This window comes from Helianthus annuus, chromosome 15 (assembly GCF_002127325.2).
Source record: "Helianthus annuus cultivar XRQ/B chromosome 15, HanXRQr2.0-SUNRISE, whole genome shotgun sequence".
NCBI classification, from domain to species: domain Eukaryota; kingdom Viridiplantae; phylum Streptophyta; class Magnoliopsida; order Asterales; family Asteraceae; genus Helianthus; species Helianthus annuus.
Genome location: NC_035447.2, coordinates 113,783,260 through 113,798,537, shown reverse-complemented (window position 1 = coordinate 113,798,537; position 15,278 = coordinate 113,783,260). Strand labels below are relative to the sequence as shown.

The following is a 15,278-nucleotide window of genomic DNA, read 5'->3' as shown; positions in this document are numbered from 1 at the left end:
GCGCCACAACCCATTTTGAATCCCATAGCGCCGCCCGTCGTGGTGTGCGGGGCGCTATGGAGCGTGATCGATGAAAAATTGCCAAACATGACACCCCACTACAGGGGGTCTAACATCTCGAGTTGATCATTCTCCTCATGCTTTAAAACTTTTTTTAAAATTCTATATTATATTGACAGCGTTAAATGTAACTGCTTTTTGGGACAATTACAGCCGTTTAAAGTCCTCATCTTTTAATCTTAGAAGTTGAAAGTCACTAAATTCCATACATTCATGCAACATTAACTTGATCTTTTTAAACACCCATACGAAGTTATCACTGCGTTCTTTGCAAATAACGACATGCGCGATACAAAAAGACTTCCTGGTCGACATCAAACCCACAACCTGGACAGATGACATGTTGTTGATGTTTATTTTGTACGTCGCGTCGATCAACAACACATACGGGGATGCACACCACATAGTACTCGATTGGGGATGAACAAAGAAAAGCTCTGTTACGACATCTGTTTCAGGCTCCTGCCGGCTCTGATAAATGAAGTGGTTTTCATACAACATGGTTTCCAGTGCCTGCATGTGAGTCTTTCCGTCAATCTGTGATGCTCTAATTTTCTTAACCGCATTTTGCACGTCTTTCTGAACATGGAGGTTGTCGAGGTACTGGTTTCTTACGATTTGAAAAATGTTACGTGGCTCCATGTTTTGAGTTGTGAGCTGCTCGATCAGCTTATTTTGGCATTAAGTAAATCTTCGCACAAATGCGTGGCCCAACAGATTCTGCATGGGTTCGTGGTTATGTTCTGAGTTTTCCACTACTGACTCCCAGGTGTCATGCGTCACGACCCACAACGCGAGTAGTGAAAATGGGAAACTAATTTTTTTGCTGCCATCTTTCCTAACCGTTGCTTTACTACGTTGCTCACCACCACAGTCGCACACAAGCCATACCATCCTCGTACTACCACCAATATTCTTTGATCGACGGGTCACAATAACGTAACCATTCTTGTTTTCCCTTGCTTGTACCCATTTCTTCAGTTCAATTAGAGATATGAAACGCTAAAAAACAAATACGTTTAAGTTACATTGAATATTTATTAGTCTTAGTTAATTGTTTTTAGGCAAATTGGATTTAAAATAATCCCAACTTTCTCAATTTGGCCGATAATAATCCCAACTCAGTTATTTGCCGATAATAATCCGAACCGGTTCACTTTTGGCCGATAATAGTCTGCGTTAAAAATAGCGTAACAGAGTTAAGTTTTTTTTTTTCGAATTACAAACTGATGTTGCTTTTGATTAGAACGAAGATACGAGTTGATTTATGTAAAATTTACCTCGAAATATTGCCCCAAACGACGAAAACGGTGCTTCAATTCACGTGTTTAAACTTCCAATTAACAAAAATCAAATTGTTTGGAGCACCGTTTCGAGATAAGTTTTACATAAATCGACTCGTATCCTCGTTTTGATCAAAATTCCTAAAACATCGGTTTGTAATTCGAAAAAAAAAAACTTAACTCCAGCAACAACAAGAAGCAAGTCTTTCCATCCATTCCAAAGCTTTCAAAACACCAAGATCCACACTTTTTTATTTTCATTTTCATCAAGATCATCCCTAACCACAAGAGCTAGAAGTGAGCACTCTAATCTTTTTTTTTTTACTTGTTTATGTATATATTGCTTATGAACAAGTTATAACTAAAAGATTCATTAAAGAATAAGATGAAAATACATAAAAGCAAACTAAAAATCATAATATATAAGATTGTTTATGTTGCGATTTGAAGCTTGTTACTTGTTTATTTGATCTAGTTATGATGAGCATCACATGAAAAACTTGTTAGATAATGTTTGAAAACATAATCTAACAAGTATACATGAAAGTATTAAAAGGGTTATATTAAACTTAATGTTTAATGAATGAACATATATTTTTGATGTTATAAAAGTGTGTAAAGTATTTTACCAAGAATCATGCTTTTTGAAAGATTTATAAAAGAAACATACAAGATGGGTTTTATGAAAAGCTTGTTAAAACTAGAAGTAAAGCATGGATTTTGAACTAGTTAACTTATGTTATGATCATACCAAAACCCTACATGTTATTGATTTCATCTTGTTAAGATTTTGATATAAATCTCATATGTTTTTATTAAGAAAAATATGAGAAGATTATTGGTGATTTTATAAGAAAAAGATATGTTTTATTAAACATGGCAAAGTCCATATTTCTAATAAAATATGGCCAATTTTTCTTAAAAAATCATAAGTTATAAAAACTATTATTTTTGACAAAATCTTTATTAGATTAAAAAGATTTTAAAGAATAGTTTTTATAAAAGCAAAGTTTGATATAAATATATATTTTTGAGAAAATATATATTTAGTTAACTTAACAACTTATGTGCTATGTGTTATTTGTTTGTATTAGTTATATTTATGATAACTAGGAACTTGAATACAATGGTACAAATGAACACAATGTACATTTCGACTAAAGTCTTACAAGACTACATTTAAATACGCCTTAAAACACACTTACGGACATTCCGAGCTTTCGGACACAATTTATGGTCAAAACGGACGACGGGCGAATCTATGAACATATCGTCATTCCGAAGAGTTACTACGAAGTTTAGGCGATCTTTCGACGTGGATACATATAAATCACAGACAACAATATCCGGATGTTTTGAAACTTATAAAAACTATTATGTATTCTTTTAACTAAAAAGCCTATACTTAGTAACTTTTATAAAAATGAAAGAATATATTTTTAACACATGGGCTTATTTTATAACAAATGGGCTTATTTTACATATGGGCCTATTTTATATATATTGGCTTATTTATGACACAAATGGGCTATTTTACAAATGGGCTTATCATCCTAATTGGGCTTAACATAAATACATGGGCTAAGCCCAATATCAAGACTCATGGGCTAAGCCCAAAACCCAACATATGGGCCAAGGCCCAATAACATTAAGCCCAATAACATCTGGGCCCAACACTATTGAGGCACAACACTATTTAGGCCCAACACAATTTGGGCCCAATAACATGAATTCTTGGGCTAAGCCCAATGACATATAATTGATAAAAATTACAATTATACAATTTACTTATACAAAGACAGGAAATCAAGAAGACAAGACCCGATGTTACAACTCACAAGATACAAGATTACATACATATATATATATAACAGTTTAACAATTCATTCATCTAATACACAGTTCAGCGAACAATAAAGACATACAAGTCTTACACATATTTAAGACATAAGACTTGTACTCAAGTCATTTACAAAGACCGAAGTGTCTAACAAATATAGAACGTTTATAGGTAGTGACACTATTCAGTACGACCGTACGTCAGATCACAGTTACTTACCATTCACGGACGCAATTCTGTGAGTTCATGTCCCCTATTCATTTTAAATGTTTTACAACTTTACAACTATCGGGGAAAATACATGTTTATAGTATGATAAGTCATGGAATGAAACACCTTAGATCATGTGCGATTAGGGTCATACATCTAAGCACCATTAATCCAGTTTGGACCTAGGTACAGAGGGTTAGATCTAATGGGTATTGGCGAGCCCCACTCTTGGTCGTGGACCCATACAGAAGAGTGCGTTTGTGTCCCGGTCGATAGTAGTCGACACAAAATCGTCTGGGTTTGGATTGCTTCCTAATTCGTCACACATATTAATGTCCTCGCGAAACATTAATGATCAACGATTTCATTGACGCTTTACATACTACATCATTACATACAGATACATCTTATACAACTCACATTTTATGGATACAGTTTACACAACTCACATTTTATGGATACATTTTATACAACTCACATTTTACAGATACATCTCATACAACTAAACTGCATGAACTCACCAACTTTTGTTGATGTTTTCAAACTTAACATGTATTTCAGGAAATTAGTGGACCATGCGGACATTTCAGTCAAGGAAAGCAAGTATCAAGACTCCATGTCACCATTTAAAAGGGCTTGCCCGTTATATACCGCCTCTTTGCGGTGATATAGTGGTCAAAGCCTTGACATTTTAAGACTTACATTTTGATGTATAAAACAATGACAACTTATTTTCATTTGATGGTTTGTAACCAATACATTTAACTTATTTTGCGTTTTTTTGAAACGATTATGACAATGGCATTGGAGCTTGTTTTTATTCATTTGGTATGTTCACTTATATTGTTATGCAATGAGAACTATACCACTCACAACCTCGAGTTAGGCGCAGTGGTATTCGCTTGGAAAATATGGCGACATTACTTATATGGTACTCAGTGTACAATTTTCATGGATCATAAAAGTCTTCAGCACATATTCAATCAAAAAGAACTAAATATGCGTTAGCGACGTTGGATTGAATTGCTGAATGACTATGATCGTGAAATTAAGTACCATCCGGGCAAGGCGAACGTTGTAGTAGACGCCTTGAGCCGCAAGGAACGAGTTAGAACTTTGAGAGTTCGAGCATTAGAGACAACGATTCACACGGATCTTAACACACAAATTCATGATGCATAACAAGAAGCGCTCAAGGAAGAACATATTCGAGCAGAAACACTTTGAGTCACAGAAAAACAATTAGTACCGAAAGAAGATGGAACCTTATACTTTGTGGGTAGAATTAGGGTTCCACTCTTTGGAGGCCTTCGAGATATTATTTTGAGGAAGCACATAGGCCCAAGACTTGAAAGAGTACTATTGGCCTAACCTCCAAAAAGGATATCGCTACCTATGTCGGAAATTGCTTGACCTGCGCGAAGGTCAAGGCAGAATATCAGAAACCCACGGGTTTGCTGCAACAACCCGAGATTCCCGTTTGGAAATGGAGACAAATATCGATGGACTTCATTACGAAGTTACCCAGGACCTCAAGAGGCCACAACATGATATGGGTAATCGTCGATAGGTTGACAAGGTCCGCACACTTCTTGTCGATTCAGGAGAACGATAGTACAGAGAAACTAGCGGAACTCTATCTCAAAGAAATAGTGGCTCGTCATGGAGTGCCTATCTCAATCATCTCAGACCAAGACGGTCGCTTTGTTTCAAGAATTTGGAAGTCATTTCAAGAGGCCTTTGGATCTCATTTAAATCTAAGCACGACCTTTCATCCATAAACTGACAGCCAGAGCGAACGGACAATCCAAACACTCGAAGATATGCTTCGTGCATGTGTTATGGATTTGGGAGGCAACTGGGATACTCATTTACCTTTGGTTTAGTTTTCCTACAACAACAGCTACCATACAAGCATACAAGCTGCACCGTTCGAAGCTCTTTATGGTCGAAAGTGTCGCTCTCCGCTATGTTGGGCGGAAGCAGGCGATAAACAACTAATCGGCCCGGAATTAGTCCAAGAGACTACGGATAAAATCTTTCAGATCAAGGCGGCTCGTGAGCGACAAAAGAGCTACGCAGACAAGAGACGGAAGCCATTATCTTTCGAGTTTGGAGACAAAGTCTTATTGAAAGTCTCGCCTTGGAAGGGCGTAGCGGGGTTTGGTAAGCGTGGAAAGTTTAACCCTCGTTATGTAGGACGATTTGAAATCTTTGAAAAGATTGACACCATTACCTACAAGTTGAAGTTACCAGACGAACTGAGCAGTGTGCACGACACATTTTATGCGTCGAATCTCAAGAAGAGTCCAACGCAAGAAACAGTTATCATCCCGGAGGATGAGATTCACATTGATGACAAACTCCAATTCACAAAACACCTGTTAAGGTTATGGACCGGAAAGTCCAAAAAACACGAAGGAGTCGTGACATATTAGTAAAAATTTGTTGGAACTCTCGACACGAACCCGAATATACTTGGGAACGTGAAGATCAAATCAAAAACAAAATACCCCCCAACTGTTCGAGAATACTCCTGCAAAGGACGACTCAGCTTGAATTTCGGGATGAAATTATCAATAACAGGGGGAGAATGTGACAACTGCCACTTTTCGGTAACTTTCTTACACTTAAAGTACTCATTTTGAGCTACATTTTTATACTTTTTGAACATCCGAATTGCATATTTTGTAACATACACTTAGAATACTCATGGAATACTTACTTAGGATGCATATGATTCATTTTTATTAAGTACATTTAAAACAGTTTAAACAATGCATCGAAACAACTAGAAAAGCACCTAGTAAACTAGTATTCTGACGAAAACGCAGGATCCGCAGAAACCATCTAAACGACATCTTTAGGACTCAGACGAAAGTCCAACATCTAATATACATTAAACCCTAACTATGAATGCAAGGGTTTGATTTAAAACTTTCCCGAAGTCCGATAACACTAAAAACTGCCCAAAAAGCACTAAAAGCAACAATTTCAACACTTTTCCGCAGAAATTCTGCAGAAATCAGCAATTTAATCTTTTTACAACATATAAAAGTGTTGTTTAACATAGAATTCATATGAGGATACCTTCGGGTATCATTCGAACCATAATCACATCAATTCACACAACTTACACAAGCTTAGCGTTTAAATAACGACTAACGGAAACAAAGCGAAATGAATATCCGAACAATATCGGATCTTTTTTTAGTGACCATCTAATGTTATTTGGATCATGTTAGACTAGTAATGGTCACTTAACTCATTTAAAACTCTTAAACACTTAAGCTTATGAAGTTTCCTAACATTTCACCTAATAAAAACCAACACTTTTTAACAAGGAAAACAAGTTACAATGTGGGACCCACTTTTTTTTTACCTTGTTCCCATAAATATCTTAGATATTTACTAGTTGTTGCAACTTGCTCAAGTTGGTAAAAAAGGTGAAGACTTATAACACTTTGATCCATAATCACTAAAGCTCATTCCTCTCATTTACATCTTAATTTACACACACATAAGAAACTCTCTCAACTATCATACTTTAGCCAAGAACACCCACCAAAAACATTTCACATTTCAAGCCTTCCTTGATGATCAAGATGGAGCTTGAAGATACTTAAGGTGATCTAAAGCAACAAGAAGAAGATGCAAGTCTTTCCATCCATTCCAAAGCTTTCAAAACACCAAGATCCACACTTTTTCTTTTTCATTTTCATCAAGATCATCCCTAGCCACAAGAGCTAGAAGTGAGCATTCTAATCTTTTTTTTTACTTGTTTATGTATATATTGCTTATGAACAAGTTATAACTAAAAGATTCATTAAAGAATAAGATGAAAATACATAGAAGCAAACTAAAAATCATAATATATAAGATTGTTTATGTTGTGATTTGAAGCTTGTTACTTGTTTATTTGATCTAGTTATGATGAGCATAAAGTATACATGAAAGTATTAAAAGGGTTATATTAAACTTAATGTTTAATGAATGAACATATATTTTTGATGTTATAAAAGTGTGTAAAGTATTTTACTAAGAATCATGCTTTTTGAAAGATTTATAAAAGAAACATACAAGATGGGTTTTATGAAAAGCTTGTTAAAACTAGAAGTAAAGCATGGATTTTGAACTAGTTAACTTATGTTATGATCATACCAAAACCCTACATGTTATTGATTTCATCTTGTTAAGATTTTGATATAAATCTCATATGTTTTTATTAAGAAAAATATGAGAAGATTATTGGTGATTTTATAAGAAAAAGATATGTTTTATTAAACATGGCAAAGTCCATATTTCTAATAAAATATGGCCAATTTTTCTTAAAAAATCATAAGTTATAAAAACTATTATTTTTGACAAAATCTTTATTAGATTAAAAAGATTTTAAAGAATAGTTTTTATAAAAGCAAAGTTTGATATAAATATATATTTTTGAGAAAATATATATTTAGTTAACTTAACAACTTATGTGCTATGTGTTATTTGTTTGTATTACTTATATTTATGATAACTAAGAACTTGAATACAATGGTACAAATGAACACAATGTACATTTCGACTAAAGTCTTACAAGACTACATTTAAATACGCCTTAAAACACACTTACGGACATTCCGAGCTTTCGGACACAATTTATGGTCAAAACGGACGACCGGCGAATCTATGAAGATATCGCCATTCCGAAGAGTTACTACGACGTTTAGGCGATCTTTCGACGCGAATACATATAAATCACCGACAACAATATCCGGATGTTTTGAAACTTATAAAAACTATTATGTATTCTTTTAAGTAAAAAGCCTATACTTAGTAACTTTTATAAAAACGAAAGAATATATTTTTAACACATGGGCTTATTTTATAACAAATGGGCTTATTTTACATATGGGCCTATTTTATATAAATGGGCTTATTTATGATACAAATGGGCTATTTTACAAATGGGCTTATCATCCTAATTGGGCTTAACATAAATACATGGACTAAGCCCAAAACCCAACATATGGGCCAAGGCCTAATAACATTAAGCCCAATAACATTTGGGCCCAACACTATTGAGGCCCACCAATATTTAGGCCCACCACTATTTAGGCCCAGCACTATTGAGGCCCAGCACTATTGAGGCCCAACACTATTGAGGCCCAACACTATTTAGGCCCAACACTATTTGGGCCCAATAACATGAATTCTTGGGCTAAGCCCAATGACATATAATTGATAAAAATTACAATTATACAATTTACTTATACAAAGACACGAAATCAAGAAAACAAGACCTGATGATACAACTCACAAGATACAATATATATATATATATATATATATATATATATATATATATATATATATATATATATATATATATATATATATATATATATAGGGGATGGATCATGAGAAAACTAGTTTAAATGAGAAACCAAAAAACTAACTAAAAAAACCTAAAAAAAATACCAATTTTTTTTTTACAATTTTTTAAAGAAAAATCGCTACTTTTTATGTATGGAAAAAAATTTTCAAAAAAAAAATTTTTTTTTTGTTGTACTGCACATGTGCACTAATACGGAAAGCCTAAACCACTTAACCCACCCCCCCACCGACAACCCCCAAAAACCTAACCCCCCACCCCCATCCCCCAAAAACCTAAATTCACCCTCCCACCAAAAGCCTAACCCCCCCCCCCACCCCCAAAAACCTAAACCCCCCCACCCCCACCCCCCAAAAACCTAAAACTAAACCCTAAATATAAACCCGAAAGAAACCTAAACCCCCCACCCCACCCCCCCAAAAACCTAAACCCCCCTCCCCCCACACCCAAAAACCTAATCCTAATCCTAAACCTCCAAAAAACTAACCCTAAAAGCTAAACTAGACTCAAAATGCTAATTTTAAGCATGTAATGCAATTGTAGTACATGTTATATTGCACATGTGCACTACTATAATAATAGTGTTGAAAACAAGACGACACCATAAATCTTTTTTTATGTCATAAAAAATATGCTCGAATATACTTAAATGAAAGATAAGAAAATTTGTGATCTTATGGTGCCATTTTTGTTTTAAAATGATAACGTATGGAGAAATGGAAAATGTTTGAAAAGTTATATATTTTTTTCCAATTTTACCCCTCCTTCATTAAAAGTCCCCCCTCCTTCATTAAAAGTCTCCCTCCCCCTCCTTTTTAGTGGATTTTAGTTAGTTTTCTAGTTTTCTCATTTATATCTAGTTTTCTCATGATCCTCTCCCTATATATATATATATATATATATAACAGTTTAACGATTCATTCATCTAATACACAGTTCAACGAAAAATAAAGACATACAAGTCTTACACATATTTAAGACACAAGACTTGTACTCAAGTCATTTAAAAGACCGAAGTGTCTAACAAATATAGAACGTTTGTAGGTCGTGACACTATTCAGGACGACCGTACGTCAGATCACAGTTACTTACCATTCACGGACGCAATTCTGTGAGTTCATGTCCCCTATTCATTTTAAATGTTTTACAACTTTACAACTATCGGGGAAAATACATGTTTATAGTATGATAAGTCATGGAATGAAACACCTTAGATCTTGTGCGATTAGGGTCATACATCTAAGCACCATTAATCCAGTTTGGACCTAGGTACAGAGGGTTAGATCTAATGGGTATTGGCGAGCCCCACTCTTGGTCGTGGACCCATACAGAAGAGTGCGTTTGTGTCCCGGTCGATAGTAGTCGACACAAAATCGTCTGGGTTCGGATTGCTTCCTAATTCGTCACACATATTAATGTCCTCGCGAAACATTAATGATCAACGATTTCATTGACGCTTTACATACTACATCATTACATATAGATACATCTTATACAACTCACATTTTATGGATACAGTTTATACAACTCACATTTTATGGATACGGTTTATACAACTCACATTTTATGGATACATTTTATACAACTCACATTTTACAGATACATCTCATACAACTAAACTGCATGAACTCGCCAACTTTTGTTGATGTTTTCAAACTTAACATGTATTTCAGGAAATTAGTGGACCATGCGGACATTTCAGTCAAGGAAAGCAAGTATCAAGACTCCATGTCACCATTTAAAAGGGCTTGCCCGTTATATACCGCCTCTTTGCGGTGATATAGTGGTCAAAGCCTTGACATTTTAAGACTTTCATTTTGATGTATAAAACAATGACAACTTATTTTCATTTGATGGTTTGTAACCAATACATTTAACTTATGTTGCGTTCTTTTGAAACGATTATGACAATGGCATTGGAGCTTGTTTTTATTCATTTAGTATGTTCACTTATATTGTTATGCAATGAGAACCTCGTTCAAGTCTGGAAACGATATGTTTTGATCAACAGGGACGCTAGACGCCACCTCCACCTCCTCCTTCTCATTAGAATCTGGAATACGTGATTCCTCCTAAAACAATAATAAATATTAATCTCAAAAACAAAAATGAAGAAAGATTAGTTAGTAAACGATACCTGATCGTTTTCAGGCACCCCCGCGAGTCGTTAGAATAAAGTCCAAAGAAATAATTGTCGTCCCAAAACGATGACATTTTAGTTCCACACTCGTACGACAATTAATAAACCGAGGAAGTGAAGAATGAAGATGATAAAAAGCTTGATTTGTATGCCATGAGTAATATGATGAAAGTCTATATAAATGTTCTAAATTCACAAGTATACACCTTGTATAGCCCTACACTCAGCGTATACCTTTCTTCATGTACCCAGACAACATCGTATTAATGTCAAATCTGACAGAGATACGTATGCGCCACATTTAGAGCTATACACAGCGTATATAAGCCTCGTACACAACCCCATATAAATCTGTAATCGACTTACATATGATTTATTTGACATTGTACGAGGTTGACCATCTGGTTAGAGACCTACCCTTATCCACGACGCGTATACGTGACGTAGATAAGGGTAGGGTTTGGTGTGTAAATAGGCATCTTGGTGTGGAAATATGTACACCCATTGATTATTACTTCCTTTGTCTACACCAACCACCTAACCCTACCACATTCTTCTTCTCTCTAGAAACCCTTTACTCTCTCTTCTGCTTCTTAGCTTGCGTCTGCAATCCACCCACGGGCGATTCTTGTCAATTTTAAGCCACATCATGCTACAACCAAAAATGAATGAAACCTCAAATCCATCGACGTTATCATCTTTTTTAACACCACCTTCGTCTCTGCCATCTAGCGACGGAACCCTAGCCATCTCCGACGTTTGTGTTGAAACTGAGGGATCTCCAGGTAATTGAAGATGAAAATCACAAAAAGGCATGACATGACCTAATACGATGAGACGCCAATGCTAGGGCTTGGTGCCGCCACCGTGAATGGTGGGTTTCAGGTGGTGGTTGACTGGCCTAATTTTTGTTGTCGGGTATATGTTTAAGCAAATTGTTCACTAAGCTTGGTAGTGGTAATCTTTATAAGGGACCAAAGTTGTAATCATGTAGGAAGTGACGTGGTCATTGATAACAAAATTGGAACTTTACTAGCGCAATTAGCGATCTCTTTTGATATATATAATATATAATAATAATTATATACAAGTATAATCCAATTTTGCTCGTGCAATCTAACACCAAAATATTCTTGTAGGACAATTTTTGAAGCATAACCTTTGTCACATTTGTTTCATGGTTATCGGTTTTGTTGAACGGTGAATGAATTGAAAATAAAGAACTTTTTTGTAATAAAATTGGTTCCTAAACATGACAAATATAATGGCAGTCCATCATAAGTTTATTAGATTAAATAGTCAAAAATGAGACGAAAATTTATCAAATCAATAAGTTAGAATTACAATAGAGGAATTGGCCTGTAATAATCTCACCTATATCTTTTTGGCCATTAATAATCCTACCTCATAATATTCCCCCCACCAGTCCCACCTTTCACATATTTTTCCCATAATACTCCCCCGTTAAAAATCCGTAACTCAGTTAGTTAAATGGCTGATGTGGCAGCTGACTAACGGATGATGTGTTGAAGAAACACAGAACTAATTTTAAGGCTTATTAGTTGGGTTTATGTTTCAAACATGAGGGTTAATCTTCTTAATCTTTCCTGAGCTTGTGAGTGATGATTCTTCCTGCAAAACAGCAACACCGTTAGCTCGTTAAGAGGGGAATATGGGTGTTTCCCTCTTAACCAGACTCCGGCGCGAGAATAAGTAACTGCTTTGAGGAAATAAAGTGTGTGTTAAGAGTGAGAGTAGAGAGAACGGAATGTTTAACCTGAGTATGGAGGTCCCTATTTATAGCCGGAGTGGTGTAGGAGGAGATGGGCTGATGGGCCTTGGGTCGGAAGGCGATGACAAGGAATATCCTTTTTGTCTCACTGGTATCGACCGTTAGCGGTTTCTAGAAGATCTTCGATGCTGGTGCACTTTGATTGGAGCCACGTGTCCTCCTTGTCGTCTCTGTCACCCTTCTGATATCAGTAGGTGAGTGGAGATCATGGGGCAGTTGTCGCCGCCCCCTGATTGGTGCCACATAGGTGTCCTTGTGTACCTTTGGTCTCCTGAACGATTGTTAATTGTGGAGAACGATCTAGTACAGCCTGTTGGACGCTGATTAGCTCGCTTTTCCGCCATTTGTACCTTTGCTACTTTCTGAAGTGACCTTGCGCCGTAACCCTCGTGCGGTCTTGTTGTGTGCTGATATGCGAAAAATGCAACATATAAATTATATCAATTGTGGCATAAAACTAACCCTTTTTTAGTACTAATGTTGGAAAAAGTGTGCTTTTGTCTTCCTTTTGTATTTTCAGGATTAAATTAGCTCAAATTAACAAAAGAAGCAAAAAGACAGCAAAATCTAACATAAATACAAGAAAAGGAGCAAAAGTGGATTGCCCGACCCCTCGACAGCATCTTCCCAAGCAAAACTAAGAACACGGAAGACTTAACACGCCCCGTGCTCAGCGAGCACGGGGCCGTGCCCAAGAAACAGCAGAAAAGACAAACCTATAGAAGCTTCTATTGCCCACCATGGGGCCGTGCCCAGCGGACACGGGGGCGTGGTCAAGTTGCTGCAGGCGCATTTATTGTAATTGCGAATTACAATTAGTGAAGAGAGAGAGTGTGAGATGGACACGGGGCCGTGCCCGGGCTTCTGTTCAGCCTATAAATAGGAGTGTTTGTGTCACACCCCGATTTCCACACGTTTCACCGGTGGGCCCGGTGGGGGATTACCGTGACGTAGTTGGCAACAATATAGTCAAACCACACAATATTAAATGCACAGCGGAAGCATAAAGATAGATATATTCCAACCATTTAATATAATATCCAAGTATAAATGCACAGCGAACCAGTCACAGAGGGTTATACCATCATGTAACCTAGTCCTAAGAGAGTCCTAAGGCATATCTAAAACACACCATAACGGGTCAGAACTGAAGTCAAAGCAAAAGTCAAAGTTTTGCGACTTTCGGTTCCGAACCGGGTCAAAACAGTAAATGGTCGGATCAAACAAGCTTAGACCAGTTATAATACTTATTATCATGTTATATGAGTGTCAAAACAGGTTACACGCCATCTACATTACTGATTATGCATAAAATCGAAAGTTAGCATTCTGTTGACTTTTTCTAAGCAACTTTGACCCGACATTTGGACTAGTTAGAGTGGGAATCAGAGGGTGCCCTTTTAGGGGTTTAAAGCCCACATAATTACCAACATATAACTACCTTTGATTCGACAAATCACTGGACCATTTGTGATTTATCGTTAAGTCAATCGTTAGTTACGACAGATTGACTTTTAAGCTAAATCTAAGCAAAAACTTAACCAAGAAGGGTGGAGCACACTTACAAGAGTCCTATGCACGACCAGGGATGAGTAGTGAGAGTTCTTGAGCTCCAGAAGTGATCAAGAAAGCAGTTTGAGGTGTGAAGAACATTGATGCACATCATGGCCTTTTATAGTAGTTTAGGATGCATAAGATCATCACAACAAGGCCTACAAGTGTTCTTGGATGATCAAAAACTGTCCTTGAGTGCTAGGGGACGTTTAGGGGGCGCCCATGCTCTCATTATTGCTCAATAAGTCAGTTAAAATACTCAACAGTGCTTCTGTCCGACTTTTCTGCATCTGGGGTATTGACGCGGCCCGCGTAAAAGATCACTTTACTTTTACGCGGCCCGCCTGAATCCTTATGTCAGAGCCCATATCTTTCCTGTCCTCGCGGCCGGCGTTAAATCCCTTGTTACTTTTACGCGGCCCGCCTGAGACCTGTTTTTCAAGATTTTCAAATCTTTTTAGTTATTGCACTGGCCTTTGGCGTTTCGAAGGGGTAACTTTGCACTTTGGACCTCGTTTAATTACGTACAAGGGCCCCGTGACTTTTACCCGCGCCATTAAGTCCCCGGTTAGTTTATTACTACCCGAAAAGTCCTAACTTTCAATGTTGACCCTTTCAACCCCTCGTATACGAATTTGATCATAACTTTCTCGTTTTAAAACGGAACTTCGCAAAATTTATATCGTATATTCTAGTGAGCGAAATTTACTGTTACAAAGTCTCGGGTTTGTTAAAGGGTCACTCAGAGGTATATCTTAAACATGTTGACACATTTAACCCCTGTAGTTTGCAATCTCTCACTTTCTTCCGCATTTCGTTCCGTACGATCCATGATTTATTCGTTTGAAGGTACGAGCATCACTTAGGGTTACTGTACAGTATAATTATCCCTTGTTGACATTTTTGAACCCTCGGATTCACATACTTCCAATGTTTGTCAACTTTAGTCCTTTATTTAGTATCTACTACCACGTGTAAACTTATGACACGTGTCAATACATTATAGGACGCAAATTTTCGAG

At 36.6% G+C, this 15,278-nt stretch overlaps 1 protein-coding gene across 1 annotated transcript; it reads right to left on the bottom strand.

The window, feature by feature from the left end:
• Positions 1–207: 207 nt before the first annotated feature.
• LOC110914053 lies at positions 208–702 on the bottom strand. The gene has a single exon (XM_022158868.1). The coding sequence runs from the start codon at positions 700–702 to the stop codon at positions 208–210; it is 495 nt and encodes a 164-aa protein (XP_022014560.1).
• Positions 703–15,278: the final 14,576 nt, after the last annotated feature.